Source organism: Tupaia chinensis, unplaced genomic scaffold (genome assembly GCF_000334495.1).
Source record: "Tupaia chinensis unplaced genomic scaffold, TupChi_1.0 Scaffold150192_1, whole genome shotgun sequence".
Lineage (NCBI taxonomy): Eukaryota > Metazoa > Chordata > Mammalia > Scandentia > Tupaiidae > Tupaia > Tupaia belangeri.
Genome location: NW_006210031.1, coordinates 223,886 through 242,520, shown reverse-complemented (window position 1 = coordinate 242,520; position 18,635 = coordinate 223,886). Strand labels below are relative to the sequence as shown.

At 39.7% G+C, this 18,635-nt stretch overlaps 1 protein-coding gene across 1 annotated transcript in view; it reads left to right on the top strand.

Moving 5' to 3' along the window:
* The window catches only part of TENM3 (teneurin transmembrane protein 3), a 902,368-nt gene that overhangs the window by 713,139 nt on the left and 170,594 nt on the right, over window positions 1-18,635 (top strand). The window contains 1 exon segment of the mRNA XM_027769663.1: window positions 15,830-15,952. Coding sequence (XP_027625464.1) covers window positions 15,830-15,952 — 123 coding nt within the window.

Below are 18,635 nucleotides of genomic sequence, written 5' to 3'. Positions count from 1 at the left end.
TGCTCTACGTGATACTGAAGCCATATTGGAAGCCTGGGGTTTGGTGCACCTGCAATCCTGGCTGGCTGGAAGGTTGTGAGGATCGTGGCATGGTGAAACCTTGTAGGGGTCCCTCTTGAAAGAAAGAAAAGAAGGCAGGAAAGAAGGAACTTAATTTTTTTTTTTAAGTTTTGTCAGTTATTTCAAAGGAAAAAGAAATAAAAAATATAAAGTGTCTGTAGTGTTTATAAAATAATACTATAAGAGGTTCTCAATTCTGCCATAATAGTAATGAGCACTTTTTTTTTTTTTGGAGAGGTTTTTGCTATAGGGCACGTGCGCTTGCCAGACAGACAGAGAGAGACAGAGAGACAGAAAGCGAGAAATCCCCCCCCAGGAGGGATGGCCACACCACAATCCCTTCTCCTCCATTCTCCTCTCAGGATCTTGGGCACACATGCACACGCGCCTGGCGTGAGTTCAAGCCGCCAGGTCCAGGACTCGAACCACGGTCGACTATGTGGGAGTCCAGCGACATAGCCATTACACCAACTGCTGGTCCCAAGCAAGTAGTTTTTGTAATAAGCACATTTTTAAAAAAGAAAACATCTAGAAATTACTGCTGAGGGGACTGAAGATGCTGTCATTCTTTTCCATTGCGTCTATTATTTTCATTCTGTTGATAGGTCCTTAATCTTTCCATTAGCTACATTTCTAGCTTCAACAGACTAACTGTATGGGTTAGTTATTGAGCCTATGTAACTTAACATGGAATCTGAATGTAAAACATAACTGTATTATTTCAGCCATTTCAAATAATCACAAATTTTACAACTATTTGATATTTTCAGAGTACGGCTTTGTTTAGGTGGTTTTTACTTCCTCATAGAAATTCTTTATGATCTTAGAAAAGAGTCACACACAGAGAAGCAATGCATGTTTAAAGTGGGAAAGTGGGCCGTTTATTTTTAGGACAGGAGACTGAGACTACTTGATACAGAAGCAAGCTGGTGGTGTGAGCAAGCCTCCTGGGGATCAGAGACTATAACTTCCTCTACATTTTGTTTTGAAATACATTTCCACAGGGACCAGCAGTCAGCATAATGGCTATGTCGCTGGACTCCCACGTAGTCGACCGTGGTTCGAGTCCTTGACCCAGTAGCTTAAACTCACGCCTGGTGCATGTGCGTGCGTGCCCAAGATCCCGAAAGGAGAATGGAGGAGAAGGGATTGCAGTGTGGCCATCCCCCCTGGAGGGTGATATCTCGCTTTCTGTCTCTCTGTCTCTCTCTGTCTTTCTGGTGAGCGCATGCGCCCTATAGCAAAAACCTCTCAAAAAAAAAAATTTCCATTTCCACAAACGCTCCTTAGTAATAATCGTTCATAGTAGTTCAGTGAATAGCTACTTTGCCTAAGGACTGAGGTGAGATAGTTCAGGGAGACTGATGTGATCTGTTAGTTACCAGTGCTTACCGGGTACTACAGGGATCCAGAAGTGGCAAAGTGGATCCCAGAGCACTCTGTACCTCTCAGGCACTAGAACTTGATAAATAAGGTAAATACTCAATCCTTTTTTTTTTTTTTAATGAATGCTGCACAACAAACCATGTGAGCTGGTATATATTGATTTTGTTTAAAGTTTCCAGTCAAAAAGCACACACATACACACACACACACACAAACTCACACTCACAAATCGTATTATCTCTCTAACATAACCGTTTGGAAGTAGGACTGGACTATGATCAAAGAGCTGTTTTTCTGATTTTGCCATATTTTAATATACCAGCAGTCTAAGAATCTCCATATTCTAATAATTGGATTTTTTAATAATAGTGATTGAAGTGTCTTAAATTTTCAAAGAATTATAATTTTCAGGTCCTATGTTCTACCATTTTTTAAAAAGTCAAAACAAAGCAAGAGAAAAAATGTATACTTAAGTATGTCATTAACATTTGTCATATAAAAGTAGTATGTAGTTCTGAAAGCTATTATGGAAAAAAAGAATCCAGATCAAAATTGAATCAGTACTGCAAGCCTTGAAATACGGAGAGACATGCAGGGTTTCAAAGCAAAGCTGCTCATAATCTTCTCTAATGAATCCTTTGCTATGTAGGTTTCATAATAACAGAAAACTCGCTATGTTGGCAAGCAAGCAATAATACACACGTCATGTAAACAATTTCATTCTGTATTTTGAATGTTTTTGAAATAAGTCCTTTCACCATAATCTTTAATGTTGACAACTGTTACCTACTGTAGCTTTTTTCTTTTCTTTTTCTTTCTTCCTTTTTTTTGAGCGGTTTTTGCTATAGGGTGTGTGCACTTGCCAGAAACTGCCAGAAAGACAGAGGGAAAGAAAGCAAGAAATCACCCCCCCCCACAGGGGAAAGAAAGCAAGAAATCACCCCCCCAAGGGAGTTGGCCACGGCACAATCCCTTCTCCTCCATTCTCCTCTCGGGATCCTGGACATGCACGCACTCGCGCCTGGCATGAGTTTAAGCCACCAGGTCTGAACCATGGTCGACTACATGAGAGTCTAGAGACATAACCATTATGCCATCTGCTGGTCCCAGCTTTTATTTTTTAATTATTATTCATTTATTTATTTTGTTGCCATACAGTATGTGTGCTTGCTGGAGAGAGACAGAGAGATGAGGGGCAGAGATCACCTACCAGGGGGAATGGAAAGGAAAAACATCATAGAAATGTAAAAACTTAACAGTCATTTCTTATCCCTGAACCCCTTGACAAAAACCCTTCTCCTCTACTCTCCTCTTGGGATTTTGAGTACACACGCACACACAGGTCCAGTGTGTTTTGTGGGCCACTGCATCCTGGTCTTGAACTGTCAAACTGTGGAGTTGGCCAGGTGGAATCCATTCTCCTAACCACCTGCCACCTGCTGGCCCACTTCAAAGATTCTATAGTTTATTGATAATGACTGGCCCTGGTGAGTCTCTGATTGTGATGGTGAATAGGTTGTTTTTTCTATTATATCAGAAAATAAATGCTTTTACATTTTTTTTTTCAATCGGAGAACCCTGGAAATAAGAGAAAACTAATGAGACATTAGGAAAACAGTCTGTTTTAGGAATCCTCACATAATTCCCTCGGTGACAGAAACAACAGCTTGATTTCCATAAGCCCTCTGTCAGCTTCAGCACTGGCTGTCAGTGGACAGCTGGAATGGCCATTTCTGAGCAACCTCTGTGGATGTCTGTAACTTACACTGTGTCTACATAGTTAAGAAGGAAATTACAGTGAAATTTAAAAGTATAATTTAAAAATCTTATGTATAAAAGAGTACGAGTCAACTATTCACAGAAACAAACCTATAAAAAACAAACCTAGAAGTCGGTATTTATTCTCAAGACATTTTGATAGCTAATGTGATTCTACTTCCCACTAATGACATCATGCCAAAAAAAGGAAAGGAAAAACATCATAGAAATGTAAAAAATTAAGTCATTGCTTATCCCCCGGCTCCTTGACAAAAATATGTTAGTTCCTAAAGTGTATCATTTCAAAATGTTATCTTGTAATACTCAGTGGAACTTGTGACATTAAGGATCAGTTTCTCTGAATATCAAAATATCCTATAGTTGACAAAGAATAATTTCCTTTTTCTTAATGACATCTGGAGTACCTACTAATATGAGAGATTTCGAGAGAAATATTGATTTTAACATAACCATATTTGAGTTAGCAAGGTATAGACCATGGAAATAATATTAACCTTAAAAGTTATTAACAAATAATAATGGATTAGAATGCCAAAATATTGCCTAACATATTCTGTCAACATGTGTATGAACACAGCAGGAAATCCAAAACAAAAGCTAATTTATGGAAAACTATGTATTCCTAATGACAGTTTAGGCCAGTGGGGGTCCACGTTCCAAGCTGCAATCTTTACATGAGACGTGCTTTCATTTTACATCGAAAGCTTCCTTGTACTCCGCAAGCGTGTATCAAATCAAATCATTGCCCTATTTTTGAGGGAATTTTCCTCCCTGTAAAAGCTAATCATTCCATGTGTGCATCTTATATATGTATATATTCATATAATTGAAACTTGAAATGAAAAAAATGTGCTTTCAAGATCCAAGATTCCCAAGAAATCATATGTGTGAAATGGTAATTTGACCCCTATGCAGTGTCATCTTTTCAAACAGAAACAAAAGAGCAACAACACTGGTGTTTCTTTTTTGGGCTAGAGCGTGCATATGCTCACCTGAGAGGGTTGTCACTATCCCTGCCTCTTCGTATCTCCAGTCTGTTGGGATTTGGAGCATGCACGCACACACACATGCACAGGGTTTGGTTTTGTTTTTTTAAAGGTTTTTGCCATAGGGCATGTGTGCTTGCTGAAGAGAGAGAGAGACAGTGAGAAGGAAAGTGAGAAATCACTCCCCCAGAGTGACCACGCTGCAATCCTTTCTCCTCTTGGGTTCTTGGGTACTCACGTGCACACGCCTGGCATGATTTTCAAGCCACCAGGTCTGGGACTTGAATCATAGGTGGTCCAGAAATGTAACCACTATGCCACCTGCTGGCCCCAATCATTGTGCTTTTTAAGCTGCTAGGGTCAGGATTTGAACTATGTGGTTGGGCATGTGGATCCAGTTCCTTTAACCATTAGGCCACAGAGAAGATCTGATTTGGTATCTCACTGACACCAGATATTTTTTCCTAAGTTAGCGCTTTAGTCTAAGTACTAGGTTGTTGGGAAGGTCATGATGTATTTTTTCTGTTTTCCTATGCAAAAATGCTTCACGACTTTCCTGACAACCCGATATTTATATTTTAAAACATATTGATATACCAAAGATATAAATCTGGAAGAGAGCTCACAGATTATCCAGTCAAATCCTTCAGATTTTTCAAGTGAATGAAAAATCTAAGCCTTACAGAATCTCATTTACTTGTCAGAGTTTCCCATGCACTGGAATTGTGACTGGTACTCAGATCTCTTTTTCCTATAAACAAAAAGCCCCACAAGATGTGACAGATAATCATCTTGGTTGAAAATGGTATCACTATACAAGGTCAGATTCTGATTTTATTTTTCTGTAGCTTCTGATAATGTGTTCTTCATTTTTTTTTTTTTTTTAGCTTATGTATTTTTTCCATGTAAGAGAAAGAAAGAGGCACCCCCAGCGGGCTCGTCATGCCATGATCCACCCCCAAGCTCAGACTCTGGCCTGGCTTGTGGGCTATGCATGGGTACCCAGCATGCTCAGGGAGGTCTCAGGACACAAACCTAGGACCTTCCCTATGGGTCCAGTGACAAGACCACTGCTCCACAACCTGGCCCTTGATAGTGTGGTCTTAGTGAATCTTTCTCAGGAAGATTGTTTATGGCAAAGTGTGTCACAACACATGTGAGGCAGATCACATACAAGAACGGGAAATGCCAGACCTTCGCTCGCTTAGGTGAACTTTCAAGATTGTGGAGGCCAAAGAAAACCAATTTGTGGATATATTCAGGATGATATTTTTAAAGTCAGTTTTTCTTACCAGACGCTGGTTCCCCTGTTCTCTCATACTTTTGGTCTTTGTGAGGCTGTTCGTTTGATCTTGTAATATTAGACAGCATTTAGCCAATCATGGCAGGCCTGCTAAGAAACGTGCTCTGTGTTGCCAAAACCTCAGTGCGTACTCTTCAGGGCTCTGGTGGCAGAAGCTGCATTCAGGTTACTGATGGCAAGGGTGCTTGCTTCTGTGTTCTCTTCACAACAGCCCTGTAATTTGCTCCAAGGTTCTGGCAGATTGCTGGACTATGTCACCAGCTGTCACCACCCCTCCTTCCCATCCATATTTGGCAGGATCTGAGAACTCAGGCATGTCAGCAGAAATAATAGTAGCTGTGGTAACACCTTCAGTGGCATGGTCCCCAGAGAAAAGATCAAAATTTGGCACCTTTTTTCTCAACGTGGAACTAAAAATGGCACCAAACTTGCTACTTGGTGGTATATAATTTTCTTTAATTACACATGTTTGGTTTCAAGTGTTCCACATGCTGGCTTTTAAGTGTCGAACCAACATATACTGGTTAAAAACAATGTCCTGGCCCATTTCTACACAGAGGAGGTAAAATAGCTGTAATACCATGGATTCTGTCCCTCTCCATCAGCCTTAAAAACACAAAGGAATATATGCCACGATGTCTCTCACTTGAACAGTCTTTGAGTCCGAAAGATAATTTTAGTATGAAATTTTACTAATATATCTTTAATGACTGTTGTCTCCAAATAATTTCAATTAATACGTGTTTTTTAGTTTTTATTATTTAATTCTATGTTTCTTTTATACATTCAATCACATATATCACTTAGCTTGTAAAGTGAATGTTCCATCATGAATATATTTCTCACCAGTCCAGCTGGGGGTACTATACACGTCATCATCCACACATAATAACCCATTTCTTTGTCCCATAAATGTCTTGCCTCCCTATCTTTCTCCTTATTGTCTTCCTTCAGACTCTACTCCTTCTCCCACCCTCTTCCCAATAAGGGTTTGTTTTCTTTTTTCTACTAACATTTACTGGAAAAATCTACAGAAAGAAAAAGAAAAAAAGAAATGGATCCTTTTGAATTATGTAAGAAATATTTAAATTTCTAATGTCTTAAAATTGGTTACAGTTCAAAAATACCACAAGACAACCTAAAATGATAGTCTAGACTATTTGGCTGTGAGTAACAGGTTTCAACAGTGATTGATGGTTTAACATTCATGTAAGTCGTTCCTGGAGTCGGTATTATTATAATTTTTTATCATTGACTTGGATGATACTATAAAAAGTATGCTTATTAAATTTGCAGATGACAAATGTCAAATGTTACAACTTACTTAAAAAGGGGCGTTGACTAACGAAGAATCATCTTGGGAATCTGTGTTCTCCTGCCCTAAGATAAAGGGGGAATTATACCAAGGCAGCTTCTGTTTGTTAAATCCGAAGTTTTTTGTTGGTCACCCCTAGTTCTTAGGAACCAATTCAGCTAAAGAGATCCATGCTTCCAAGGTCAACTCTAAGCAAAATGTTGAAAAGTCTGAAGTATATATTAAACTTTTCCATTACCTGTGCTCTCTTTTTCATATAGATAATATTCTTTATATTTATTCCCCTTCCTCCGAACCTCATCTTTTTCTCTCTCATTGAAGTTCTTGTTAGTACACCCTTCCTGCAAAGATCCACTTCTACTTTGCTTACAATCCCCACTCCTCAGACCCCCAGAAAGCAACTTTTCTTAAAGGTGGGATGCTTTAAGTAAACTATTGCTGTGGCTCTACTGAATATTTACTAATTCCAGGAAGATTTTATAAAGAAATGTCATTTGCACCAGACTTTAAGGTGCTGGTCAGATTACATCAGATAGAGATTAAGGTGAGGTGTCCCAGAAACCAGGAACTGCAGGAACAAAGGCATGGAAGCAGGAACATCGCAGGCTTGATGTAAGCGGTAAAGAGGCAATCTGGCCAGCTCAGAGTCTAGAAGGGGAAGTAGTGGGAGATAACATTAGGACCACCTGCGAAGAGATCAGGTTATCAGGGAGACCTTTGGGAGGATAACTCACAACTGTGTGTGGAGTGAATTGAAAGAGAACAGGGAAACCATATAATTACAAGTAATGAGGACCTTTTCCAAGCTTAAATTCAGTAGTTAGTGTCTGAAAGTAAAACCAGATGGTAACATTATAAGAATTTTTAAGAACTTATTTAACTTTATTTCTTCTTATTATTTATTTTGGCTTTTATTTGACCAGAGAGAGACAAAGAGAGAGAGGAAGGAAAAGAGAGAAAGGAAGCTACCAGGTCTGAGACTTGAACCACCATCAGCCATGTGGGAGTCCAGAGTCACAACCACCACACCACCTGCTGTCCCCAACATTATAAGAATGTTACCCAGATATAAAGAATGGAGTACTACAAGAACCAGCCTGAGGAATTCAGAATGACTTTGTTGGGACCAGCGCGCTGCCTGGTGATTAAGGTTCTGGACTCCCACATGGCTGACTGCAGTTCAAGTCCCGGACCTGGTGGCTTGCTTTTTCACTTTCCCGCTTCCCCTCTCTCTGGTGAGCACATGTGTACTATAGCAAAATTAAAAAATAGTAGTAATAATAAATAAAATTAAATAAATAATCGCTTCTTTAAAAAAGAATGATTTTGTCTAAGGAGTGGGAAAACTAGATGAATGGGTTGAGAACAGCAATGTTGCATAACTTTATAAAACCGTGTATGAGCTTTGCATAAGCATTGTAAAACTGCATGCATTTATAACTTGGAAAAAATAAAAACTAAATTAAAAAATTTTAAACGAAGGCCTTGAATAGGTAAGTGGTGCTGGAAACAAAGCAAATGCAATTAAAGAGAGAGATTGCTATACTTAGCCACCGGTTTCATGGAAAGATAAGGAAGTTAAAGATTCAGGGTTTGCAATTTTGGCAACCACTATTGGTAGCTAACCCCTGTTGAGTGTTGATCCAAATCTAAGGACTTTCCATCTATCATCTATTTAAGTTTACATCTAGTTTATAAAATAGGCCCTCCTGTCATTTCTATCCAATAGGTGAGAAAACTGGGAAATTCAGAGTAATTATCCCGGGCCACACAGTAATTGATTCATCTGTAATTCAGCCCGTCCAGCCAATAACTGTGTGACTTCGCTTCTAGGCCAAAGTGATATCATGACCATGCTACAGCATGTGACAGGATTTTCTTCCTTTTTAAGGCTGAATAATATTCCACTGTATCTATACGCCCCGTTGTGTTGATCCATTTATTCATGGCAGACATTTAGGTCACTTCCACCTTTTGACTGTCATGGATAGTGCTAGTATGAATATGGGTATGCAGATATCTCTTTGACAACTTAATTTCAAGACTTTTGGTTACATAGCCATAAATGGGATTGCTGGATCACATGGTAGGGCTGGTTTTTGTTTTGTCTTTTGTTTTTTTGAGAAGTTTTTGCTATAGGGCATGGGCGCTTGCCAGAAAGACAGAGAAACAGAAAACAAGAAATCACCCACCAGGGGGGATGGCCACGCTGCAATCCCTTCTCCTCCATTTTCCTCTCAGGATCTTGGACACGCATGCATACGTGCTGGGCGTGAGTTTAAGCCTCCGGGTCCAGGACTCAAACCACAATTGACTACATGGGAGTCCAGCGACATAGCCATTACACGATTTGCTGGTCCCGGGCTGTTTTTAATTTAAATGTAATTCCAATTTCTTCATATCCCCATCACGAGAAATGATCATGTTTTTAACTACAAATCAGTCTGCGAGGGCCGACACGTGAATTTGTTCTGTGGTATCGCTTTCCTCTTGATATTCGAGATCTGTACCAGTGAAGCCTCTCCTCACTCTTCCCTTCTTCTCTCACCTGCTGGGGTTATTAACCCTCCTCTGTATTGAGTCTGCGCTCTGTATCCGAGTTGTTTCGTGGGGCTGTAACACAGGCGGCGCAGCTGCCTCACCTGCAGTGTTATGGAAGGAAAGACAGCCTTGAAAATACAGCACTTGAATTTAGGGAGTATAAAAGCATGGGTTCTTTAGCTACACTATGTGTTAGGTGGGTTATTGTTTTAAAAAGTCTTTTATTGGGACCAGCAGTTAGCGTAATGGCTATGTCGCTGGACTCCCACGCAGTCGACTGCGGTTCGAGTCCCGGACCCGGTGGCTTAAACTCACGCCAGGCGTGTGTGCGTGTGTGCCCAAGATCTCGAAAGGAGAATGGAGGAGAAGGGATTGCGGCATGGCCATCCCCCCTGGGAGGTGATTTCTCGCTTTCTGTCTCTCTGTCTCTGTCTGTCTGGCAAGTACATGTGCCCTATAGCAAAAACCTCTCCAAAAAAAAAAGAATATGTCCCAGTACAGAGAATAAGAGAGGAAGAGGCAATCTCAAAAGGGTCTTTACACTGCTCTCCACCCCCAGCCAGCCCAGCTCACAGGCTCATGCTCCTGGCATGTCGAGAGACCCCTGGGACACGAACCTGGGACCCTCCCATGCAGGTTCAGTTGCATTACATCTATGCCACCATTTGGCCTCCCATTTCTAAGATTTTGAATATGAGAAAATACATGAGAATTACAGACAACCAATGACCTAGCAAAATCAAATCCCTTGTAGTTGGCAAAAATTCTGTATTTGGAAGCCAGTTTTAACATATGGGCAACTTCTGTTTATATTTGCCACTGTAAAAAAAAAATAGATAAATCAGCAGTTTGTGTTAAGAATGTTTTAATTTCTTTAATATGGATGCACAGTTTTAATTTGGAACTATTCAGATAACCAGGGAAACCACAAAGTATAAGAAAAGGAATCCCGGCAGGGTTAGGAGATCTGGCGTCCTGAGTCCTCATTACACCATTGACTTTTCAGAAGACATTGGGCAAGTCCCTGCCCTTCTGTCTACCTGCGTTCTAGCCCCGTACAGGCAGGATAATGACCCGTGTTACTTGCTGCATTATTGGAAGGTAATAGACATTAATGTATCTTTTAATATGAAAAGTAAACTGAACAGATATGTATTATTGTTATATCCGCAAACTCCATTCTGTCTTGAATAACATTTTGAATATGAAGCCACCTATTTCACATCACTAGAATAGAAATACATGGAACTTATAAAACTATGAAGCATGACATGAGAAATAAAAATTTTTTAAAAGAGGTTTTTGCCTTAGGGCACATGCGCTCACCGGGGAGTGAGACAGACAGACCAAGAGACAGAGGGAAAATTAGAACTCACCCTCCACTCCCCAGGGGGATGGCCACACCTCAATCCCTTCTTCTCCATTCTCCTCCCAGGACCGTGGGTATGTATGCACATGCACCTGGTGTGATTTCAAGCCACCGGGTCCAGGACTCGAACTGTGGTCAGTCACATGGGAGTCCAGCAATATAACTGCACACCATCTGCTGGCTGCAGAAATTAATTTTTTAAAATCTTTAAAGATTAAATCTGTACAAATATTGCTTATATAACTAAAAATCACAAGTACAATATTTACTTGTCTACTTTTTAAATTTTTTTTTTCCTTTTTTTTGGGAGAAGTTTTTGCTACAGGGATCGTGCGCTCGCCAGACAGACAAGAGAGAGACAGAGAGATAGAAAGCGAGAAATCACCCCCCCGGGGGGATGGACACGCCACAATTCCTTCTCCTCCATTCTCCTCTCGGGATCTTGGGCACGCACGCACACGCACCCGGCATGAGTTTAAACCACCGGGTCCGGGATGTGAACCGCAGTCGACTGCGTGGGAGTCCAGCGACATAGCCATTACACTAACTGCTGGTCCCAATTATTTTTAAGAATCTTTGAGTGAACCAAAATAGCCTGTTTTTAACTCTGTTATCATCATCATATCCCTGTAAAAATTTATTTTATGACCACAGAGTAGTGTAGTACTTGTCTAGAAGAACAATGCCTAGAAATGTTACCTGTTGATATCCCTGCTCACCCTCCACCCCAGGACTGTCCTCAGTCTCCGGTATGTAGCATTATCTGTAGGCTCCTGCTGAAGTTCCATTTCACCTTCTTCTGTAAGGCTTTTCATATGTCACCACTCTCTGTAGTTAGGCCTTTTGTCATCACAAGGTCTGGACTGAAGGCCAGAGTGGGCTCTTTATTCCCTCAAAAAGCGTCTGCCTGCTTAGATTAAAAACAACAACCACAAAAACTAATAACTATTCAGTGACGCCTTTGTGAAGATTAAGTGGGATACTGCCAGTGAAGTCCCAGCACCATAACTGACACATTGTATTTGCTCAGTGAATGTTTAAAACTCACATCCTGACTACGCCAGCCAGTGGCGTGCTGGTTAAGGTGGCTGGATCCAACATGGCTGACTGCATTGTTCAAATCCCAGACCAGTGGTGTGAAAAACACGCTGGTCACATATGGATGTATGCATGCCCAAAATCACAGGAGGTGAATGGAAGAGAAAGGATTGTGGTGTGGCCATCCCCCCTCTCTCTCAAGTGCACATGCCCTAAAACAAACAAACAAACAAAAATGTATCATGACTCAAGGAACATTGCATCTCTGACTAAGAATACCTGGGGTCACTCCTGCCTGTACCACCTCACCTAGGCTGTATGTCACAAGAGAGGAACTCCGCAGGACGCAGAACTCCCAGCCACGTCTTGCTACTCTTCTTTATGCACTGGGACATACAAAAACCAGAGAGCCCTTTCTCCATCCATAGACATGGCCACAAATATCTTTCTGTGGGCTCAAGTCTGTTTTCCAGCTCACGTATTGAGGAATTGGACTTACCCTTCTTTATTTACACATGTATTTTGTTTAGCTAATTTTCCCTTAATTTATCAGCCAAGGTATCCCAAGTAGTTTTATTATACCACTGCCCAGTAAGTTGTGCACCATTCTTGACTGTCAAGAATTTTCTGCCTACCCCTTTCCACCCCTCCCTCCTCCCCTCTTCCCCGCCCCCCCCCTTTACTAACTTTGGAGTCAATTCTACTGAACACCCTGCATTTGTTTAAAAACCTTGAATTATGCATGAGTATAGAGATCGTCACTAAATATCAAGCATGAACAATTTCAAAGTACATGGTATTCTAAAGCCAAAGGACTCGGTTTGTTTTCAGTGAAGTATTAAACAAGATACAATATTATTGGGTATGAGTCTCATTTTACAGCATCTTAAGTAGAACCAGAATCCCATTTTATTGAGATTCTCTGTCATAAAAATAATATATAATAAAGCTGTTGCCCATCTGGCAAAAAAAAAAAAATAGCTCTCCCAACACAAACATCACGTCACTTTTAACACTTGACATCTGTGCATGGTCCCGTGAATTATCTCTACTCTTCCAAGCCTATTAAAACCAATAATATGAGCAAATCTATCATTCAGGAAGACTTTTTATGTTTGTTAAAAGAGCACAATGATGATAGATGATTTTTACATGGAAACTTTGACCCCATTGGAATATTTATTGTTGCTATGCCGAAGAGTGTCTGTCAAGCGTTTTCCTGTACACAGAGCTAGCTCCTATTATTTTGTTCAAAAATTGCTAAAGTATCTGAAACCCTGAAAAATGTATGAAGTGATGTTTAGAAAGCGCCTGACATTTTGCTGCTCAAACACTGTGTAATCGAATGCACAATGACATGTGAAGTGATACCTCTTTACAGGATGACAACTTGTAAATTCAAGAGTTCTATAACCTGTATCTTAATCCATGAAAATCCAACTGTAAGAGGGGTTACTGGAAGGCTGTAATTTAAGTGGAAAATATGACTGTATATTTAGTAAAAGTAGTAAGGGTAGGGACCAGCAGGTGGTGTGGCGGTTAAGGCGCTGGACACTTCCACATGACTAACCACAGTTCAAGTCCCGGACCTGATGACTTGCTCTCTCTCTCTCTCTCTCTTGTTCTCCCTTTCTGCCTCTCTCTGGTCAAATTTTAAAAAAAAATAATGAATAAATACAATTAAATAAATAATTATTTTTTAAAAAGTAGTAAGGGTAGAAGGAGCTATTGTTATCTTTCTTAGTAAACAGATATTATTAACAAAAAATGTAGAACTGATAACAGAATGTCTTAACATTGTTGAATTTAAAAAATCAAATATATACAAGCGGGCTTCACAAAAGTCTGTGGAAAAATTAATATTAAAGTATGAATTTATTTTGGTGCAAATAATGCTTGAAATTCTTGAATGGTTTATCCATAATGCTCATTTTCCATGAACTTTTTATAAAACTTCCCTATATAGTAATAGTGGACTTGCATGCAGTTATTTTTCATGCAACATTACACTAAAGTAGCCACTAATTAATAATAATATGCTTCCCCTTCTTAGTTGTTTATCTTAAATTTACGAATGTCTCCTTTAAATTACTGTATTTTTATCCACAACTGTTTTTTCTTAGATTTTAGAATCATAGAAAATAATATTCATAATGTTAATGCATTGATTTGACAGTTGCTTACTGAGACCTGGGTATTAGGCAGTGTATCCTTACGCATGTTTTATCTTATAAATGAGATACAAAAGTGAACCAAAACCATCTAGGAAAAGATACTAGCCTCGGTCAGAGGAGGCCTCCCCTGGAGGTTGACACATGCCATCTTGGTGGGGAATAGAGACTTCAGAATGGGTGGAATGCATTGCATACGGAAGGGACTGCTGTTGACGGGTGCCATGGTCTGATCAGGTAATTCCAAATACTTTAGTCATCAAGAGTCTAGAATAAAGCAATTAAATATGGGGGCTGGCCCCATAGTGCAGTGGTTTCGGTGTAGAGGAAGCTGGATCCTACATTACCAGACGGGGTTCAAGTCCCAGCCCCACTGGATTCATGCTGGGTGCACGCCCACCTACCCACCTTGGACTCCTGAGGGAATGGAGAACTGGAGGGTAAGGTGTGACTAGGCCCCGCTGAGGGGGGTGCTCGCTCACTCGCTCTCGCTCTCTCTCTCTCATGCACATACACACACTCACTTGCAGCATAAACAGATGAACAGATAAGTAATAATTCCTATATAGTAAAAACGGTCCTGCCATTATCCTCATATACTCTAAAACCTTCACATCAATTAAGTAAGGTAGTTTTAGCAGCTTCATTTTTTATGTGAAATTACTGTATGACAGTGTTATATAATTTGTCCAAGGCTGAGTCCTAAACTAAGGGTGGAAATCAAAACCTAACCGCACCCAAAGCTCCTACTGCTTACTGTGTCGGTTTAATTGTGTTATTACATGGAGGATATGTAGTTAGGACTTGCTGACAGTGGTAGTTATCACACTGCCTCTCACAGTGCTTTTTAACTGCTATGTCTTCCTCTTGTCTCGTAAATTAAACACATAGAGGAAATAAAATAATGTCAAAAATGTCAAAAAACTTCTCCATTGTGATAAAGTAACATGATCTTCACTGAGTTTCTCGATGATATGTAGGCTTTCTTAGGGATTAATGCTTAAGCTATAGTCTAGGGAGGAAAAATGAATGTTTAGTATGTGCTAATGGTTAATATGACAGTGATATATTCTTATAAATAGTTTAGGTAAGTTTTAAAAACTAAAGAAAGTAAAAGTCTCTATAGTTATATAATCTTCTAGTTATATGTTTTATATTTTGTATATGTTTTAAATTCAAAAGTAGTAAATACATTTATAAAATTCTGGTAAACATTTATAAATTATTATGCCCACATTAGAAACTCACATAAAATTACCTGACATGGATACCTATTGTCTGACCTGTGCAAACACGGAATTGAATGTCATAAATCCATAAATGTATTCCAAATTGAGGATCATATACCAATAAATTCATGTGTGAGACAACTTTTTGCTTTTTACCTTCCTCAGCGTATTGTGTGTGGAGAACCTATAAATTCTGCAGTGAAGTAGTGGGTCATTGGAAAAGTCGTGACGCATTTAAAACATACATCATGGATTTCCCAACAACCCGATATTACAAACTTGCAAGTGACTTGTGATCACATAAGTCTGGCAAATGCTGCTGTGGACTGCTCTACCACTTACTTAAATAACAGTGAACAGTGGAACGTGGTCAGATTAGAACAAATAATGGCTCATTCCTAAGAGCTTCCTGGTACCGATGGAAACAATATCAAACCGTTATTAAAGTGCTGCCCTATTGCACTGCATTGCTACGTAAATTGCATTTGCTTAAGGAACTCCTCGTTTTATCATTTTTATGATGCAATTATCTTTGGTATTTAAGAAAATGGGAATTTTAACTTTATATGTGACTTGTTGGAAACATGCTTACCATTTGCTATTGTAGCTAAAAGCAGCAGGCCTTTAAACAACATGTATTCTTTACCCCCAGCAATGCATCTATTTGGCCTCAACTGGCAGTTACAGCAGACTGAAAATGACACATTTGAGAATGGAAAAGTGAATTCTGATACCATGCCAACAAACACTGTATCATTACCTTCTGGCGACAATGGTAAGAGAAAGAATTATGTATCCTGTGTTTTGTGTTTTTCTTTTAACATCCCTTTTCCATAAATTTATTTATACCCATGCTTTCATCCAGTTTATCTGGGGAAGGACAAAGATTTGGAAAGTACAGATACCATCTTTTCATGAGTGCTTTTTTTTAAATTAGTTTCGTTGAACTGTTGAAAATTCACATCTTTATTATAGAAATAATACAGTTTTTTGCCTTCTGATTCGATGGCTAGGCATTTCCGCCTTTCCCTCCTGCAAGTGTGTATTGAGTTTTATTTGTAGTCGGCAAATAGATTATAATTCAGTATAACATCTTTTATATTACCCTGGGTATATTAAGTTTTCTTCATTCAACTTGTATGTGGAATTGGAATACTATATTAATTTTATTATAAGAGCTTTTAAATACAAAACACATGAAAGGATTGTCATTTATTGACCTTTCCTCCGGTTGCCCTTTCACTAAACCTTTAAGAGTTTGCACTCTGAGTTAATAGAGACTTTCACATCAGTTGACACTGAATAAAAGGTGGAATTTAAGTGGTTAGAGAGTGCTGTATTTCATATTTGCAGTATAAACACCCAGAAGAATATAAACCTAATAGTTACATTTCTATTATACATACTTATTTATTATTTGTGTGTGTGTGTGTGTGTGTGTGTGTGTGTGCGCGCACACCTTGGCTTTGGTGTGGTCTAACTTTACAAAACATCGTACTTTCTATCTCAAAGCAACCTAATGAAGATACCTTTTTCAGAGGCCCAGTAATCAAATGATTTGCCTTTCCTCATTTCTGCAGCTGTTCTTCCTCTTTGTTGCCTCTTATCTAGTGTATCTGTACACTCCTTTGGCATCAGTGATGTCTATTCCTCTTGAGGCTGGTTTCTTACGAGTTCAGAAAGAAGAAGCAAACATAGAGATGCACATGCATGAACATACATGCCGCCGTTTTATATCTGTCCACGTTCTGTGGCTAATGCTTTTTAACTTTTATTGTTCTTTGCCTTCCCATCTTCTGTTTTATTGTAACGATACTATTTTATGACACTTTTGTTCCTCCTGAGGGAGATAAGAGTTTTATAATACAGAAAAGCTTTTCATAATTAATAATGAATGCCCTTTTGCTCCAGTGTGGAACCTTTGAATACAAAGTTCTGCATGTTCCCAAAGAGCTATAAGCTGGTGACTGACATGTTGCCACACCTAATATAGACAGTGCCTGTCCTTGTACAGTGGATTAATGGCTGGGGGGGCCGAGAGGAAGGGGTTTTTAAAAAGCTTGGGGCCAGCAGATGTTGTAATGGTTACATCACTGGACTCCCACGTAGTCGACCACAGTTTGAGTCCTAGACCTGGCGACTGAAAACTCACGCCAGGGATGTGTGCGTCTGTGCCCAAAATCCCAAGAGGAGAATAGAGGAAAAGGGGTTATGGTGTGGCCATCCCTCCAGGAGGTGATTTCTTACTTTCTGTCTCTCTATCTCTGTCTCTCTGGTGAGCACATGTACCCCATAACAAAAAATTCTTTAAAAAAAGTAAAAAAGCTTTACTAGAACCAGCGGGTGGCTTGGTGGTTAGGGCAGCTGGATCCCACATAGTCAACTACAGTTCAAGTCCCAGACCCAGTGGCTTAAAAATACATGCTGAGGACGTATGTGCGTGTGTGTGCCCTAAATCCAAAGAGAACAGTGGGAGAGAAGAGATTGTAGTGTGGCCATTTTTCTTAGGGGATGCTTTCTCACTTTCCCTCTCACTCTCTTACTCACTCCCTCTCTGTCTCTCTCCAACAAGTGCACACACTCCATGGCAAAACTTATTTGCTTTTAAGTTTTTCTAATTGAAATGTAGAATTAAGGAAATTTCAATTAAGGACATTTTAATTTCCTTAAACAGTTGTTTACATTTTTACACATTGGCAACACACATACGACTAGGCCAAGTAACTACACAAAAATTCATAACATTTTTGGTTTCAATTGGTTAGGTTATCTCGAAGTGGATGGCTCCTGTAAAAGTGGTCAAATATTCTTTAATTAACCACATATGTAGGGAACATTTTTACAAACTGAAGAAATCATTATTATACCAAAGAGAAAAATGCTTGCTGTGGACATTTGATTTATTTTGCCATATCCGAGCCTTTTATTATGATTAAAGTGAAAATAGAGTGTGCTAATTAGTTTCACGACTTGAAAAGCATGGTACAGAGAACGATGTGGGTGGAAAGATACCCACAGCCTGGGTGCAGGTTCCTGGTACTTTGCCAGGGAATTCCTCTGCCCACGTCAGCCTGCATGCACATCCTAGCTCTTTCACATATTTACTTTGTAACCTTGGGCTGCATCCTTAGTTTAACTTTGCAAGAAAAATTTAGGGCAACTAGAATACGATGTCAAGGATCATCTCCACCACAGAGGGCTGGAAGAACGTCACATGAATAGGGCTTCAGAAAGACCTATGGAGCTGGAGTCCTCTTAGATCAAGGACTTGGGCCAGGCCTGCAAGTAAGAAATCGGTTACAGGCAGAAGGGAACACAACAGGCCTTCTTCAAGAGACAGACAGCTCCATGGCTCCTGCGATCTAGCCATTTTGAGAGAAAGGAAGATGTCCCACTGATAACTGGGCCTCCAGCATACAAAACTCGCATGATTAAACTTCCAAGTTTGGGAAGAAACC